The sequence below is a fragment of the Suncus etruscus genome, chromosome 12, assembly GCF_024139225.1.
Source record: "Suncus etruscus isolate mSunEtr1 chromosome 12, mSunEtr1.pri.cur, whole genome shotgun sequence".
Classification (NCBI taxonomy): Eukaryota; Metazoa; Chordata; class Mammalia; order Eulipotyphla; family Soricidae; genus Suncus; species Suncus etruscus.
In genome coordinates, this window is record NC_064859.1 from 11,229,031 (window position 1) to 11,247,915 (window position 18,885).

The 18,885-nt window shown below is 41.4% G+C and overlaps 1 protein-coding gene across 1 annotated transcript in view; it reads right to left on the reverse strand.

Annotated features, from left to right (window-relative positions):
• Nucleotides 1–1,827: 1,827 nt before the first annotated feature.
• Nucleotides 1,828–18,885, reverse strand: part of SRBD1 (S1 RNA binding domain 1) — a 184,923-nt gene continuing 167,865 nt past the window's right edge. The window contains exons 19-20 of the mRNA XM_049784339.1: nucleotides 6,208–6,392; nucleotides 1,828–2,195 (exon numbers count right to left, since the gene is read on the reverse strand). Coding sequence (XP_049640296.1) covers nucleotides 1,906–2,195; nucleotides 6,208–6,392 — 475 coding nt within the window. The 3' untranslated portion in view covers nucleotides 1,828–1,905. The remainder of the gene's footprint in view (nucleotides 2,196–6,207; nucleotides 6,393–18,885) is intronic.

Here is an 18,885-nt window from a genome sequence, read left to right on the forward strand (position 1 = left end):
AAAGATAAAGAATAAAGAAGCTGTAAAATACAGAATGGAATACTATGCAGATGTAAAGGAAGATGAAATTTTAGTATAAGAGGGAACTGGAGGGCATCATGGTGAATGAAATGAAACACAGGGGAAGCTCAAATACTAGATGGTCTTGCTTATCTGTGGTTTACATAGAAACAAGACAAAAGGATAGTACTGAATATTGATAAACCTTTGGTCTTGCTTACAAAACAGATATGAAAAGTGGTGGGAGAAGGGTGTTGTAAAAAAGCAAACTTGGGGTGACACTGAGACAATCATAGAGGGCACTTTAATGTTGTTGAAGGTGCTGGAACTTCACACATAAAATCCATAAACATTAATTGTAATTAACAGTTTTTGTAACCATACTATCTAAACTATCGTGTATATATATATATATATTCCCCCCCCCCACCACACCCGTTTGATGCTTAGGGGTTGGTACTCCTGGCTAAGCACTCAGAAATTGCCCCTGGTTTGGGAGGGACCATATGGGACACCAGGGGATCGAACTGTGGTCCTTCCTTGGCTAGCTAGCGCTTGCAAGGCAGACACCTTACCTCTAGTGCCACCTCGCCGGCCCCTATTGTAGATATTTTTAAAGGAATAACTTGATTTATTATCGCTTCTTGGCCTTTTGGCTAAGACCAAGTGTAGGAATAACTTGATTTATCTCGTTTTTTTTTTTTTTAACCCTTTATATCCTTTTGACATTCTTTTTTTTTGGGGGGGGCACACCCAATGATGCTCAGGGGTTACTCCTGGCTATGTGCTCAGAAATTGCTCCTGGTTTGGGGGATTATACGGGATGCTCTGGGATCAAATTCTGGTCAGCGCGTGCAAGGCAAATACTTAACCGCTTGAGCCACTGCTCCAGCTCCGAGGAAGACCATTTCAATCCCCATCAGAAGTGTAATCCTAACGTTTAAGAAAAAAAATACGGGGCCGGGCGGTGGCGCTGGAGGTAAGGTGCCTGCCTTACCTGCGCTAGCCTAGGAGACGGACCGCGGTTCGATCCCCCGGCGTCCCATATGGTCCCCCAAGCCAGGAGCGACTTCTGAGCGCATAGCCAGGAGTAACCCCTGAGCGTTACCGGGTGTGGCCCAAAAACCAAAAAAAAAAAAAAAAAAAAAAGAAAAAAAATACACCCTTCAATGCAAAGTCAAAGAGAAAAAGCATTCTTCAAATTTCCAGCGGCCTCCCTTGACCGTTAAGGTACAGAAATTCATAAAATTGTGCCATATCTTCTTTGATCAAGATCGACTCCTAGGCTGTTCCTGAAGCAACATCATGAAAACAAAGTCAAGAGTCACAAAACTTTTTTTTATTACTGTGATCAATACATAGATCCTTTACAGAAATGTTTTCAGCCACTTGATGATTATGAACACACCAGGGTGTATTTTATTCATCTATTTTTGGTCACTGTGGCAAGGAAGAACTATGAACAAGTCCAAAAAGTCTGATTACAAAATTCTTTGAAAAGGATGATTAGCTATTGCCAGATTTACTGCATCAAGGACAGTTCAAACAGGAACACAATTCCACTCCCATCCAGCCAGATGTGCTGGCAAATAAAAATTAAACAATTTAATATAAAAATGCAAAATGGGTCAAAAGATGAATTACAAAAATAAAAGTTTGAGTCAGAAAAATCATTAATACAGAAAGTCACAGAGGACCTTTTTTATTTTCAAGGCAAAAAAGAAACATGGCCAGTCATTTTCTATTTTCTTCAGGAGGAAAAATAAGAAGTGTTTGGTAAATCATCCTTAAATTCAATGGACTCTTTCTCACCTGGTAGCTAGAATTTGTAAACACCTAATTCTCACCAATCTGTAGAGATGAAAATGAGAAGCTAATATGAGTTCTGGCCTTCTGCGGGGACACTCACAACACCCGAATGAGGTCCAGAGTTATTCTAGTTCGGGGGATGTCTATGTTGAGTACTCGGACTTCAACTCTTTCTCCAGGACCCAGTCCAAGGCTCCTCCTCTTCTTCGTTTTAGACAGTTTTGCTTCTGTTACACTTTGGATGGGAATGAGCCCTGATTTCCCCACTCCTATATCCACAAAAATTCCAAAGAGTGTGGCGTTCTGGACTCTGCCTGTAAGAACTGTCCCAACCTGCAGATCTTCCAGGCATACTATGCTTCTCTTGAAATCAGGTTTATCAAAATCTACAAGGAAAGGGGGGGGGGGGACGACAAAGGAGACAGTGTAAATAACATGGCATTGTACTTTCTAGACACCATGCAAGGTGCTGAATAAATATTGACTATATATCAATTTTCCCCAGACTACTCTCAAGCACTGGCTGGAAGGAGCTGTTGAAAACACAGGTCTGCTTTCAGAGAAAATGCAATCCTCGCTGGAGACAGCTTGCATGCAGGGATAAGCAATCAGGAAAATTTACTTCTCCAACTAGTCTGCTAACACATGGATTTGAGTACCATACTGAAGAATTGAGAAAGAGTTTCATTTTCCTCTTTATGAGGTGATGAAATGTATTTCTACTCAATGGCCATACAAGGCTAAATCACTAATACTGAGGAGCAGAAGGTTGGAATACAACTCCCAATACCCACCCTGTCCCCCCAGAATTCCTAAATTTTCAAACTGTTTAAAGGTGGGGGAAGTGCATCCATTTTTGGTGAAATGTGGCTGGAATTCTCTCCCATTCTGCCTACAAATTAGAAATCAGGAAGCCATTGCTTTCTCTTTTTTGGTTTGGTTTTTGGGTCACACCTGGCGGTGTTCAGGGGTTACTCCTGGCTCTGTGCTCAGAAATCGCTCCTGGCAGGCACGGGGGACCATAAGGAATGCTGGGATTCAAACCACTGTCTGTCCTGTATTGGCTGCATGCAAGGCAAACACCCTACTGCTGTGCTATCTCTCTGGCTCCTGCTTTCCTTTCCTTTTTTTTTTTTTTTTTGGTTTTTACCTTTTTATTAAATAAATGCTATTAATTTTAAAGCTTCCCCCAAAATGTGAAAGGATTCCCAGCAGTGATCAATTCTGAGCTCAGTGAGATTTGAAACATGATTATAAAACCAAAGACTCAAGCTCCAAGTTCTTCTAATGATCCAATGCTACGTCAGCTCACATATCCCACTGTGGCCTTATTCAGTCCTCCTCAGAGTCGCTCCCTGCCCGCATGGGGACCCCGACCCGCAAGGACGACAGCAGAACATCCTCAATGTGCTTCTTAGGGTTCTCTTCCTAGTCTGTCTTGACGGCCCCAGACTCAGCCAACTTCCACTCCAGCTCATCTCCATTTTTAATGTATTTATCCAACTATGGATTTTTGGTCATCCATGGCCCAGAAACCCAGATCAACTCATCTTTCTCCTTTCAATCCATTTAATATTAACTCCTATTATATCTGGGTGGTAAATATCACACTGCTGGGTGCTAAATATCACCAGATAAAGACCTCAAGACCTCTCCCTCCTTGGCACTTCTAGCCCCATTTCTCTATTAGTTCTTGCTCATGAAGTTGTGCAGAGAGCATGCTAGGGACTTCTGGCTCTGGTTAAAACAAAATCATCAATAACGTTTTTATAAAGGAGAAAGTTAGAACTGAGAGTTTAAATGGAACTTTTGGATTATCTGTAGACTCTACTTATCCTGGGTCTTTGAGCCTCCTGGGCCAGGATTACTGAATGTTGATTCTAATAACAAAGAGCACATTCTAAGCTTGGGTCTCCTTTCACCCAGAGACCCTGCTTTCCCCTGCCACCCATTCTATTTCCGTTTCATCTGTAGGTTTCATCCTGATGACTGGTCAAGGCTCTCCCTTACATCTGTATTAACAGCGGCTTGCTGCTTCTTCCCCTCCCCCAGTCTAACCAAACTGAAATCAAGAACGGGGGTGGGGGGTGAGGGTGGTTCAGCTTTGTCCTCTCCACCACCGAAAGGCAAAACAAAAAGCCCGCTTGAAATTTCGAATCTCATTTTCCTCTTAAAAAAAAAAAACACGCCGAAACTAGAATTGATTTTGTAGAATGTCTTTCACCTGATGCCAAAACAGGGCATTCCAAGAGCAAGACATCCAATTCCTGCCATGTAATTAACAGTGACACGTTTGTGACGTAAGTAAGGACTGTGGGTGACATATAGAAGGACCGTGTCCAAACAGGGTAGAACAAAGCTGGTGACGAGAGTCAGAAGCAGGAGGATCTTGAGACTGTCGACATTGTTTTTCCTGCTGAGGTCCCCAACAGCCAACTTTGCAGGGGTCACGAATGATGTAACATGTTCTGCAGACACCTGGGCTGTTGTAGGATATTCCACCCTCTTTCCCCTGCAAGCTTGAACATTTCTTTAGCCGAGGCTGCATTTTGAGTCCCTTGTCACCAGACTGCGTCTGAGGAAACCAATGCTAGAAAATAGCTGCCTGAGCAGTCTTAACAATCGAATGGATTATGTCATACATTGAGCGAATAAAAGATGACAAAGGACACAATGGGGAAGATGGAGGAAAGTGAGAAATATCGTAACGGAGGCACACAGAAGTCTGGATGTCCCCTCAGAAGTTTGAGCTGCTGACTGTCCTTCTGCTGGCAGTGTCTGTAATGATCAGAAAGGGAGATGCTCGAATGCAAGCCGTGGGTTTGCGGGCACAAGGCAGCCCCAAACGCACAGAGATGTGTGTGCAATGCTGTCAGTCCCCCTGATAACTGCTCTAGTAGCTTAGATCAAAGTTTGGGTGTCTGTGGTCTCCACAAAGGGGAGGGGACCTCCCAGTGGTTGATTTCTGTCTAATTGGCTGAACTGGATCTGCATTGCGTCCACTCTATGAGCAGGATGCTAGAGCACTGAAGACCAGATGGAAGCCAAAATAGGCCAGAGAAGCCAGTGTGGGGTCCTGCAGCTTGAGCCGGCACTAACTCTCTGTTGTCACTCTCCGTTGTTATGATGAACCACAGAGGAAGGTGTCAAGCACCTGCAGGGAGTATGGTGTCTATGGAACACCCAAGCTGGATGGGCACTAGGTGGTTTCGAATCCTCATCTTGGACACAGGTCTTACTGCCTATTTTATTTTTCTCTAGTAAAAAGAAAAATTTTTTCCAAACACACAGAGAAGTTGTGGGTATCTGACAATGAACTTTAAAGTCCCACTACATCTTGTCAAAGAAGCTTGTCTTTAACTACCTCAATATAGCCTAACCCACAAAGAATGGAGGTGAACCCCAGAATGGAGCTTACCACAAGGGGTGGGTGGTGGATGGGGAGGGCTGGAGGGAAGTGGACACTCTGGTGGAGTATGCAGTGCTGGAATAGTTGATGTCAGAAACTATCATAATGATATCGCAAATCAGGTTACTTAAAAAAAAAAAAAAAAAGGACTCCCACCCACAGGAAAAAAAAAGCAGTGAATTCTTAGCCTGGTAACATACAATGGGTTCTGTGACCAGTTAAATCTCAGGCTTCCTATTCCAATTTCCTTGGGAAGTAGGTCATTTGATAGCTTAATTCTTTCTCACCCGGGGTCACTGCTCTCAACAACTATGATGGTTATACTTCCCTCACCATCTACCTGTGCTGAAAGCTGAGAGCACTTTTAATTAGAGAGAAAATCAACAGAGAGATAGTATCTTATTTATTCAGTGGATTCAGTGACATGGAACATGAGATCCTATGGGGGCTGGGGTTGAGGGAGAAGATTCACTTTTCTGGGCTTGTGAACCAAATGTTTGACCTTGGGCTTGTGGAACTGGGAGAGTAAAAAAAAAAAAAAGGCTTATAGGAGCCAGAGTGATAGCACAGAGGCAGGGCGTTTGCCTTGTATGTGGCTGACCCAGGACAGACCTGGGTTTGATCCCTGGGATCCCATATGGTCCTCCAAGCCAGGGGCGATTTCTGAGTGCATTAGCCAGGAGTAATTCCTGAGCGTCACCGGGTATGGCCCAAAAACAAAAAAACAAAGCTTATAAAGAATCTCGAAATAATGGGTTTCTTTCACAGAGAGCAGCAATGGAGAGAGTGTTTAGGTGAGTGTGATGGAAAATGAGCAGAGGACAGGAGCCTGAGTGTCTGGCTTTGACCTCTGGCAATTGACATAAGAGAATCACTGCAAGGTTTTTATACAGAGAACAATCTCATCTGTTTTTACTGTGGCCACATGTGCTGTCAAGGCCAGAAGGAATGATGTGAACCTGGCAAAGAGAAGGTTTTCAATTGCTCACCTGTTCGAAAGTCAAAGCTTTCGGGCTGGGTGAGACCATCTATGATAACCTGTAAAGTCTGCACTGTTGTCTGCAATCTTTCTGCCATTTTCTGCAGTCCTTCCTTTTCAAGGAATGCACTAATCTTCTGCTGCATTTCAGGCTTTCCAATTTCACACAGGGTCCCTCCAATGAATGACAGAAACCTGAAGGGGAAAAAAAACCCCAACCCACATTTATTAGTTATATTTCTTATTTTCCAGTCTCTGTTTATACATCACCAAAAAGGTAAACACTTCCTATCTAGATGTTAAGTGACCTACTGTATGTCCTATGTAGTAAGATAAATTGATGTGTGTGTGTGTGTGTGTGTGTGTGTGTGTGTGTGTGTGTGTGTGTGTGTGTGTGAAAAGGGTATGGATTTAGATTCTTCTGTTAGTTTCCAATGAGGCACCTGCACAAAATCAATTACTAGAACCATTTTCAGTGTAAAATTCAGTGGTGTTTAGTGTCCTGCAGATATACAAAAAGCGTGACTTTATATACTTTCTTTTTCCTTTTTTAGTTTTGGGGCCACCCTTGGTAGAGCTCTGGGACTACTCCTGGCTTGGTGCTTGAAGGACCATTTGGTGGCAGAGACTGAACCTGAACTTCTTGCTGAGCTGTCTTCAGGCCCTGCCTCATGTTTCCTCGTTTTCTAGTGAATTTCGAGTTTAAATGAACAGGTAAAGAAAGGACAACATCAAATCCCACAGTGCCAAGTTTTGGCCAGTGAATAACTGCACATCTGCTACATTGGTGCCTCTTGGTGTGGCCAGGGTGACAGCAATATCTGGGAAAGCAGACTAGATTATCGGTCTGATCATTCTCGAATTCCAGCGATACTCAAGCCTCACCTGGACTACATTATATGAACTACATTAAGTATTCAGAGTTAACAGGAAAAATGTGGAAGGGATATCAAAAGGCAAGAGTAACTGAACATGGAAGTAAGACCTCAATTCGATCAGCTTAACCTGAATATTAGCCTTTTAGACATTATGCAGCTGCACTACGGCTCAAAGAAAATGATCTGATCTCTCATTTCCCTGGGCTCTGCCCCCCCGCGTTTTGCAAGCACAGCTGCCTCCAAACTATCTGGGTTCGGAACTGGGTAAGAAATGAAGAAGAATGAATAAAGAAAAGAATGAAAGGGTTAAGGAGCATTCTCTTTAGTTCATCTGAATATTGGGCTTACTGAATATGGGGCTTACTTTGGTTGTTTTGTTTTTATAATTTGCTGGCTGGATCTTTTTCTACATCATTAAGTTCCATTTCCTATGATCAATGGCACTTTTAAAATATCAACACAGTAATCAGACAGGAACACCAATGTTCTTAGATCCTTCTCTAAGGAAGTCTCTGGACTCTGGAAGGAAGGAAAAAGGAGTTGCTGGAAGCTTTTCTGGTAAACAGAATTGGGATGTAGCCCACTTGGCATCTCACTGCATCTTCAGAAAAACAAAGCTTGCACTTTGTAAACTTTTTTTTTTTTTTTTGGTTTTTGGGCCACACCCGCAGTGCTCAGGGGTTACTCCTGGCTTTCTGCTCAGAAATAGCTCCTGGCAGGCACGGGAGACCATATGGGACACTGGGATTTGAACCAACTACCTTTGGTCCTGGATCGGCTGCTTGCAAGGCAAACGCCGCTGTGCTATCTCTCCGACATTTGTAAACTTTTTATATTTACATTGTTGTATTTCAGCAGAAAGGGTCTATGAGAAAATTCAGGCCTGCTAAAATATAATTCGGTAAAGGTAATTTCTCATCTTTCACTTAACTACAGAGACTGTCTTTAGGGTTAAATGTGCAAACTTCTACATTTCTGAGTCGAAGTCCAATTCCCTATTCTTGCGAATATCGGTTGGCTAATAATCAGCTGCAAAAAAGGCCAGTGAATTGGTGCCTTTGGAATTGAATCTCCGTTCAAAACAGTTGATCAGTGAGATGCTCATTGAGTCTAAGGGTCAGGGCTTTTCCAGCCCACCCAGGACGAAATGGTTACTGTTACTGCTGATGGATAAGCAGTAGTATCCCAGGGCCTGGTGACAGCTGACAGCTGTAGGAGTTCTGGCTGACAGGAAAGAGGACACTTGTCAAGCTCTACCCACTCAGTTTTCCTTGTACCCCATTTCCAAATCATGTCTGTGCTGTTGAGCAGGTTTCCCTGGCATTTACTGCCCTGCAACTGGCCACACAGCTGAACACCTTTTGAATCTCCAATCTTCTGGCTTATCATTGATTGTTAAGATAAACCCTTGAAAGCCCACCGCCCCCGCCCCAGGTATTAATCAGCTGTAAAACTACAATCTTTTTTTTTTTTTTTCTTTTTGGTTTTTGGGTCACACCCAGCAGCGCTCAGGAGTTACTCCTGGCTCTACGCTCAGAAATCGCTCCTAGCAGCCTCGGGGGACTATATGGGATGCCAAGATTCAAACCACTGTCCTTCTGCAAGCAAGGCAAACACCCTACTTCCATGCAATCTCTCCAGCCCCAAAACTACAATCCTGAATAGCATTTAATAATGAGTAAAGGTGACTGATTCAGTGGTAGAAATTTCCCAAAGCACTGCAAAAGTCCTGGCTTCAACAATAAATATACCCATTCAAGAGATGACAAGTTTTAAGGTCATGTGCCTTATAACTGCAATGAAAGTGATTTCCATATAAAATTTCTGTTTATGATAGATGCATATGTAAGAAGAAAAAGGCCTGTTTAACCTTGGTGCATATCTTTTTTTTTTTTTTTTGGCTTTTGGTTTTTGGGTCACACCCACAGCGCTCACGGGTTACTCCTGGCTCTGTGCTCAGAAATCGCTCCTGGCAGGCTCAGGGGACCTTATGGGATGCCAGGATTCGAACCACTGACCTTCTGCATGCAAGGCAAATGCCTTACCTCCATGCTATCTCTCCCGCCCCCTGGGTGCATATCTTACAGTTTATTTTCATCATGATACTATCAGCTGGAGGGCATTGGGAGCTAAAATCAATTACAAAGATAACACACAGCAAATTGTACTTCTAGCTAAGACTCCATATTGATCAATTCTATTTTTAAGTGACTAGGAAACAAAGTCAAAAAATATTTTTTAATCTTGAAAACTTTCCTAAAGTTACAAAAGAAATATAGAAAAAGGAAAAGCAAAGAGAGTGAGAGGAGAGAAAGAGAAAGAGAAGAGACTAGAAATAGTGTCCAGACTGTTCACTCCATTTTTAAATCACCGAAAATGGTAAGACCATAATGTTTCACCCTCAGCGGCCACTCAATAAATACATGTTCCTTAAACATCCAAAAAAAAAATACTTGATTCGATAAAAATATTTGTAAATTTTCATTCTGGAATTGAGTGTGATAAGCAGTCGACACTAGTTTTGCTTTAGAATTAGGTATGAAAACTCATATTCCATACAAGTGTCTCTGGCTCTCAGGAATCCAGAGTCTGAATAAAGTGTGCTTATAAGTATGTCAGGCTTTATTCTAGAGCTTTACAAACGTTCTCATTTAATCCTGATGATGATTCATCCTAAGAGGGAGGTATCACATCATCATGAAGAAAAATTGGGGTCCAGAGAAGAAAAACACTTGCCCTGGGCTACACAGGTCTTCTCACTCACTTGAATTTCATGCTCTGCTCATCTGAATGTATCTGCTTATACTTATAGCTATGTCCAAATGAAGGCACTGTCTGTGGTTAAAACAGAGAATGATTCTTTTGGTGACGTTTCACTGACAGCACTTAATGGCAGAAGGTTTTACTATTTAAAACTTTTTTTTATGAAGGTGATGCGATCTGCAGGAGTGTCATGTTTGTGCTTTTGGCATCCAAATGCACTAAACATCCACTAAGGGCCTACAACCTGCCGTCACAATCCTTGTGTCACTTCACATACCCCCAAACCTCCGCCACTCAGTCCCACTTGGTAACCTCAAATCTGTATCAAAGACTGTGGGTTTTTGTTCCTTGGGTTTCCTTGCATGGCTTCTTTACAGCCCACAGGTGAATGGGAGCTTCTGGTATTGTCCTTCTTGTTTCTCCTAACACAACACTCCTATCAGGCTTGGGGGACCATATAGAATACCAGGGATCAAATTCAGACCGGCCACATTCATGGTAAATGCCCTAGCTGTTATGCTATTGCCCCAGCCCTGTTGAATGGTAGTCTATCCCATATGTATGCCACAGCTTGTCACTGGCATTTGAGTTGTTTTCAGCTTGTGGTGACTTTAAATATGGAGCCGATTAATTTTAAGTACTAGGCATCTAACCCTGATAAACCCTACCAAGAAACAATTCTATGACATGCCTTTAAACGGCCAATTCTCTTCAAGAGGAACCAAGTTACAAAAATCATGGCCTCATTTGTTTGACTGTCTTTGGGCGGCTTTTCCCATTTGCTAAGGAGTGGTGCCCGAGCTCCTGTTTTTATTTAATATGTAATTTCATCCATCGTATTTCAAGTAAGAAAGTAGCATAAGTGCAACAAATAAGCACATCGTGTTCTCTTAGCTCACATCTGCAGGAAGTTAGAACACAGACTCACAGCGCAGATGATGTTCACTTTACAAAACAGAATGCTCAGAGGTAGCAGCAGCCTGATATTTCCAACAGAACCTGGTTACACATAGAGAGTAAGAAAAGTCTGAGATTGTCCCCAAAGAATTAAAAAAAAAAAACCCTCAAGATTCATAAGACCAAGATATTGCCAGCCAGTTTTATGTAATCATTTCCAGCAAGGAGGATTTAAAAAAAAGTTTCAGAGTCCAGGACTTGGTTATTACCTTAAAGTAACATGATACCCTACCAAGTGCAGAGGACCATGGTGATGTTACTCCAACACATTAAAAACAACTTGGATATTAGCATGAGCTTTGTGGGCAAAGCACACATGGCTTATTATACCACCACAAAGAAGCGAAGTGCTTCTCGCTATCTAACCACTCAAGACCTTTCAAGGAGATCTTTTAGGTTCTCATTAATTTTTATCACTGTCACTCGATTTTTTTTAAAGCAAATGCATCAATAACTAAAACAGACACATGAGCATGTTATTTTAGAGATATGTAGGCCCACAAAGAGCAGGTCATAAATTATAATATAGCTAAGCAGTCAACGAGTCAATGAGAGCTCCTTACCAAAGTGAAAACCCTAGGTCCTTAACTGTGGGTGTAGATTAAATGGGAAGACACACACCAGTTCAGTCATACTTGGTGACATGAAAAACCACATATATGCTAATATTTTTAAGTAGACTGCTCTTGGTATTAAAGAGGGAATATGGTTTTTAATGTGATAGAGGAGAAAACGTGTTGCTTGCTTTTTTTTTTTTAATGTGCAAGCAGGCACGTAATAGTTTCCTAGATGCCTAACACCAGAGCCGGCTCCATCCTATCTGTTTCTACAGGACAAGCAACGTGAAATGCACTTTGGAAACTACAAAAGAATCTACCAGAACTTTGAAACTCCTGTTTAAAGTGATTCACTGTTCTTAAAAACCACTGCCAGGGAAAACTTGGCAAACTGTAGGTGCACACTGTTAGGGAGAGCTCCAGGGCACTGCCAACCTACGGAAGCAGTAAGTGAGCATGCAGAGAGGAGAACAGTTAATGGCTCTTCAGAGCAGACTGACAATCCAGAAAGTTACTGCCGGGAACTTTTCACAATGTCTACAGACTGACTGGTGACCTGGGCTGTGGAGGGTTGTTTTTTTTTTGTTTGTTTGTTTGTTTGTTTTTTTCAGTGTCATTACTTGGTGATCCATCCACTGGGAGTAGCTCTGGAGCTTCATCTGGACCAAACATACTTTTACATGTATGAACAACAGGGAAAAAAACAAAGAGAATTGAAAAGGAGAAACTGTCGTAGATTAGGGAAGCAAGTTGCTCTTTCCAAATCTTGCTGAATAAGCATCAGACCTGCTTCTAACTTCTACAGAACTTGCTAAATGCTTCCTTCTTCCTTAAAAGGCCTGTTCTACATGCACAGAAACTGGATATTGGATGCATATTGCATTAATCGTATGGAGGAGAACATACCCTTAGAAAGCTGTTTTACTTTATTTTCACAATTTAGCGCAGGGAGTTAACTTTGTTAAAATGAAAGTGACTTTTAAAAGAGGCTCAGACAGAAATCCTCTACAAGATATAAAATGATCTTTGTAGAAATAGCTGGAAATAACACCTAGAAAGCTACAACAAACAAAACAGTAAAGATCAATGAAATAACAATTACCATAGGATTAAAGAAGCATTGATTCTATGTTTTTTTTTTAAATCTCAAAACCATTTGCTTAGTATAAATAGTTGAATAGTAAAATTGAAACTATAATAAGATACATACACATGTACAAAGTAAATAGATAAGAAATGGGAAGAGGTCATGTACTGAAAGTGTTATTACATTATTCTCAAAATTTCAAAAATCTATTTTGGGAATTCACTTAGAAACAAATTCACAAATAACTAAAGAAAATCCAATTTTGCCCCACAATTTTAAGTTACCCCCTTTCAATAAAAAAGACCTGAGGAAAAATACCCAATCAGCTAATGTTATTCAGCTCCATCATGGGCTTTTCATGGGTTGTTTTAAGTACACAATAAAACAATTTGTCTTTCTGACTTGCCTCACACACACACATTCCCTCTCTCTGACATGATAAATATCTGTAAAAATCAAGGTTCTTCAAGGGAATGTGACAAAATGCCGATTAAATTAAGGCTAATAATTAAAATTTTTTTCTTCAATAAGTACTACGGGCAATGGGTGGTTCTATGAAAGGTGATCCTAGCTCTAGAATGAGCTTTCAGCCCAATAAGCAATGGCTCCCCAAAGTAGGTGAGCCCCTCTCAAGTCATTAGAATGATGGGAGGGGATGAGGGGAAGTAGCCTCAGGTATATTCAGGGGCACCTTTTGTTTATTCACTTAAAGAAGGCCTATCTCTGGGGGTGCTGGGTAATTTTTATTTTGTAAAAGGGGCAACAGATCAAATAATCTATAATCCTTGATCTTGTCTTCACTTAAATGGGCCACTTATCTAAATAGTCTTACACTTTATCTGCTCCTTAGAGGTAGAATTTTACATGCACATAGTAAGTTACTTTAAATATGCTCAATAGAAATGATTTCATCAAATTCTCCCTCAAATTACTGTAGATAATGAAATGCAAATAAGAAAACCAAAGTTCCTATAAAAGGGCCTTGTGCTGTAGCTGAGGCAAAAGCCGTGTCTCCTGTCTTCCAGGAGAGCACCTTACCTAGAACATGAAGGAATTTTCAATGTAGACAGAGCATTTAGATCCAAGATAAAACTGGGCACCCAAGACTACTGCCTGGGAGCAGTTTACTATTATTTCTTAAACTGAATTCAAAAGGAAAAAGTTGGGCTTTCTTTGAATTACTGAGCAAGAGTCGGACAAAATTAAGTTAGTGTTTCAAAGGCTACAGACGCTCTACAGCTCAAACACACTGTTTAGAATTCATTTAATTCAATTTACTGGCTATAAAGCCATAATGTGGATTAGTGCCTATGAATATTTGGAAGATAGGGGCACATAAAAAAAGCAGTGCTCAAAAACATAAAGGCTAGTTAGTGGCAATGCTGAAATAAAAAGCTTTAGCAATACTAGGGGAGAAAGCCCATGTACTAAGTTAAGGAAAGGACTTCTTGGAAAATAGCCGCTTTATGATCAATTCAGTCAAGCAATCCTCCTACTGAAAAAAAAAAAAGTCGCAAATGCTGCATATTTGCCACTTTCCCCGGTTGTCCTTCAAATGGGCAGAGACATTTTTATTCCACCTAAAGTGGACAACTGAGGTCAGAGCAATTTGCTTATGATCACAGAGACTCAGAAGACAGTCCAAGATGAAAATCCATATCTAGACTGGGGGCAGGAAGGGGAGGGAGATAATAGGAGATAAAATCAATATACCACTGAATTTCAGGCTCCAGACTGTGATCTAAACCTTCAGATGAGAAGAAGAGGTAAGGAAAAGGGTAAATTATTTTCTGAGAAAAAGAGAGTGAAGTAAACTGATGAGCATCAGAGGCTACTCCAGATACGCAGGAAGGAAACCTAACCTCAATCCGTGCATTGACACCAACCAACAAACATTAAATGTTCCTTCCACATTATATTTGGGTCACATGGTCAAAGTCTGACCAGGGAAACCAAAAGTGATAAGTCCCTATCCCGGGGCCGGGCGGTGGCGCTAGAGGTAAGGTGCCTACCTTGCCTGCGCTATCCTTGGATGGACCTCGGTTCAATCCCCGGCGTCCCATATGGTCCCCCAAGCCAGGAGCGACTTCTGAGCACATAGCCAGGAGTAACCCCTGAGCGTCACCGGGTGTGGCCCAAAAAAACAAAAACAAAACAAAAAAAATAAATAAAAAAAAAAAAGATAAGTCCCTATCCCTTCCCTTTCTTATGGATCTGCATGGCAGTCCCTTATCAACCACAAAGCAGTAACAAGAATTATAATAATTTCTCACTGTGCCCTGGATGCTAGTTATTCTAACAATTTTAACTAGTGGAATTATATAAATAGGTATTAATTCTACCTTCATTTGGCTGATGAGAAAACAGATTAACAGGGGTTAACTCACTTTCCCAGTTAATTGCAGTTACTTTGATTGAGTGCTGGGGAAAGCCATGCACCATTTCAGTGCAAAGCTCCCTCCTTCTCTGCTATCTGTGCCTGGATTTGTATGTGTAAAAAATAAGGTAAAAAAAAAAAAAAAGAGATCCAGGGGCTGGAGCAATAGCACAACAGTAAGGCATTTGCCTTGCACATGGCTGACCCAGTACAGACTGGGGTTGATCCCAGGTATCCCACATGGTCCCCTGAGCCTGCCAGGAGTGATTTCTGAATGCAGAGCCAGGAGTCACCCCTGAGCAATGCCAGTTGTGGCCCCAAAACAACATCAAAACAAATAAATAAATAAAAGAGTTCCAAATGATTCCAAAGGCTGATTCTGATTCTCCACATAGGTGTTCCTTCACTAGCCTTTCCCTTTAGAAAGACATTTCTGAAAATAAATGAATGTTGATTATATTCATTCTGGGAAGTATAGTAAAAATTTGGGGCTTAATTACTAACAAGGAAAAGGGGGAAGAAAAAGGTAAAAATGGCCTTTAGCAATCTGCTCACTTAATATGTTTTCTAGGTTCCTCCCTTCTCAAGCGCTTTTTCTGTGGGAGGCAGTGTAAGGTGGAATCATGGTTCCTTTAGTTGTTAATGTGGGGAAACTGACCAATAAACATCTAAAGACAATATGAATTTTGATTTCATCCTGGGATCTGATTGTTGCCAAAGCTTGTGAGAAATCTAAGCAATCTAGGAAAACTTAGGATCTTTCAAATTTGGCCAATAGTGGTGTTCTTTTTTTTTTTTTTTTAAGTCTGTTAACCCAATCTTCATTTATTTCACAGCATTGGTAGCTGGCTTTCCCTGGGTGCCAGTTTTTCTTAATAGACCTGTTTCCCTGTAGAAAGTAGTTCGCATGCAAATGCAGCCTGAATTAGGAGTGAATTTTGGATGTGGAGCGGGGAGGTGTGCCAGGCCAATTCAGTAGGTTATTCCACTGAGAATTCTTCATCACCAGTCACTGGATTCTTGGGGTTGCTCAAGGTTGAAGCTGTGATGACCAAGCGCCACTAGTCTTCTGCTCTATCTTATTTTCCTTTATTTTGTGTTTCTTTGACTGCTGCTCCCAGACAGTGCTCAGGGGACCATCCGGTGCTGAAGAATGAACCAAGGTCACATGCAGGCAAAGAATGTTCTCCAACCCATTGAATCATGTCCCCAGGCCCTGGTGTATTTTTTTTGAAATTAAAATATTTAATAAACAAAACTATCTGAACTCGGGCAGAAACCCGATAAGAGATCAGCCCCTTGCTTGGCCTCTGATTGCTTTGACTGGAAGTTCTTGCTGTTTCATCTATTTCTCTCATCAGAGAATCCGGGAAGATTCACTGGAGATAGACCTGGGACTTCTGCAATGCATGACACAACCCTCCTCCTTCCCCCAGGCCTTTGAGCTATCCCTGGTTCTCCTCCCCTCACCCTCACACCTTTAATGACCTATAATTGATAGATCACAGACATAAAAAACTGTTTCAGGTATGCAATGTGTTCTTTGATACATTCAACCAGTTGCAAAATGAACCATCATAGAGACACTCCTATCAGAACGTGTACTTTACCTACATCCCTAACTCCTTTCCTCCCCTCCTTTCTTTCCTGCTTTCCCTCCTCCCCTCTCCACTTTTTACATCTTTCTACCTTCTGTTTGGTTGCTGCTGTGGTGCTAAGAGGTTGGATAGGTACAAGGCTGTGCTTGGGGCATACAGGAGATATCACTCAGGAATGGAACTGGGGCCTCACAGAGGACAGGCATGTGCTCTACTATCTGAAAACATCCCTGGTCTCATTTTGTTTTCAGGATAAAAGCATTCAATGTCATCACTATGTATTTTAAATATCACTGTGAAAGATTCGTAATTCACTTTGGTCACAATAAAAATCATTAAAAAATTTCAATTTACTCACTAGCAGCTTCTAATAATGCATAGAATCAGCTGACAATATTGCTAGCAATAATCACCAGCCTAGAGATTTAATCATCATCAAATACCTAGACCTTACCTCTTATTAAATTATATGTGCAAGTCTGTACTCTTGGCCAGTTTTCATCTTTACATGACTGAAACCCAAACACAATCATGTATGTAATCATGTATGTAATCAAGGTGTTTAATAAATAAAATATATAAAAAATAAAGAAAAAAAGAAAAAAAAAAGAAAAAATAGCAAACAAAGTTTTAGTACATTAAGAACACATATCGCTTGACTTTTGTATAAAAGATACTCTTCTCTATAAGTAAAAAGCTAATCCAGATTAGGAGATAATAGAACCATGTTTAAAATTCACAGCTGTTTCCTTTATGCCAGGATTGACCATAAGGATTAGAAATGGGCACCTGGGCAGCCATAAAAGAAATCACCAGGGACCAGAGCAACAATAGCACAGCGAGTAGGGCATTTGTTTTGCAAGAGGCTAATCCAGGTTTGATCCCTGGCATCCCAAATGTTTCCTCTGGGCCTACCAGGAGTTATTTCTGAGAGCTGTTGGGTGTGGCCCAAGAAAGGAAGTAAAAAAGCAAAGAATGAAAGAAGGAAGGAAAGAATGGGAGGGAAGGAAGGAAGAAGAGAAGAATGGGAGGGAAGGAAGGAAGAAGAGGAGAATGGGAGGGAAGGAGGGAAGAAGAGAATGAAAGGAAGGAAGGAAGAAGAAAGGAAGGAAGGAAAGGAGGGAGGAAGGATTCTCAGAACTAACAGCATAGTGAAAAGGCTAACAGAAATCCTTCCCAAGTGAGATAATTGCCTGACCACATGTGCAGTGCACCACAGCTTCTCAATTCTAGTACACAGAAGGCTGGCTCCTTCTAGAAACTGGTCTTTCACAAATTTCTCCTTAATGATCCTCCTGGAAAGAATAATCGCATATGAGCAGGAGCAGGTGCTTTACCAAAATGAGTGCTCAGTGACAGTTTGAGATGAAGATGAAGTTTCTTGGCATTTTTCAAGTTAAATCAAGACCAAAACAACATTCAAGCTTAGCTACCTGGAGTGAATCAGATTCTACAGCAGATTCTGTAGGAGAGCACCAGGTTGGTGACATGTCTTTATCAACATCACCTGTGGCCCACTCCTGGTACCTTATTCAAGAAAGGAGGAAGAAGGAGGGCCATTACCTCTGACTCTCAAGCACAGAATACAAGAGGGCACATTGTGGGGAACAGTGGTCCCCTAAACAGTGGCAGCCTACTTCTGGGCTTCACTCTACAGTTTTCGTCTTGGGTCACAAGACCCTCAAACAATGAAATCACTTCTACCTGGGAACATGGTGACCATTTCTGGATAATGATAGAAAATGCCAAGTGATCCTCTTTAAGCTTTGGTCTCCACTGTGTAGCCTGGAAAAGGATGTGCTGGGCTGTGTGGATAATACTCTGTAAAGGGCTGGGATTAGGCCTAGAGAGGTCCTAAAATCCTCTGGTCTCAAGGAATTCTGAAAAACGTGCTTACTCAATAGTGCGCTAGGCCATGGCAGGAAGGATAATTCACACCAGAGCTGCTTAAACTTTTTCTACTCAACAAGCCTTTTTTTTGTCCTGGGTATGCGGGTCTATAAAAGATATTCAAGCCAAACACTTACTGATAATAAATCATCAAGAAAATTTTTTTTAAAATGGCTCCCACTTTCAGCTAGATGACCTCCATCTGGGGTTGTGATCCTTAGTTTTAAGAGGTGAAGACTGAGAGCAAAGGGCTTCAGCCATTTGATATCCACAAACTAGGGACAGAATGCATCATTGCTCTAAGGTTCGTCAGTAGTTCTAGTCACATAAATGTGTGACCTTAGCCAGTTTAAACTCCAGAGAAGACAAACAGATGGAAGAAAACTTAACATTTCAGGGTGCTCTATTAAGAAGGGCAACTGTGCTAACGTTCCCTTTGTTTAGTATTCTTCTGTCTATTACCTCTTTCTGCTTTTCCTACATATTCCTGCAAGAATGGACATTGCCACCTCACTCTGGTCAGGGACACACCAAGATCATAGGGTCCTGCTCTACTGAAGTTCTGCCTCGAATGACAAATC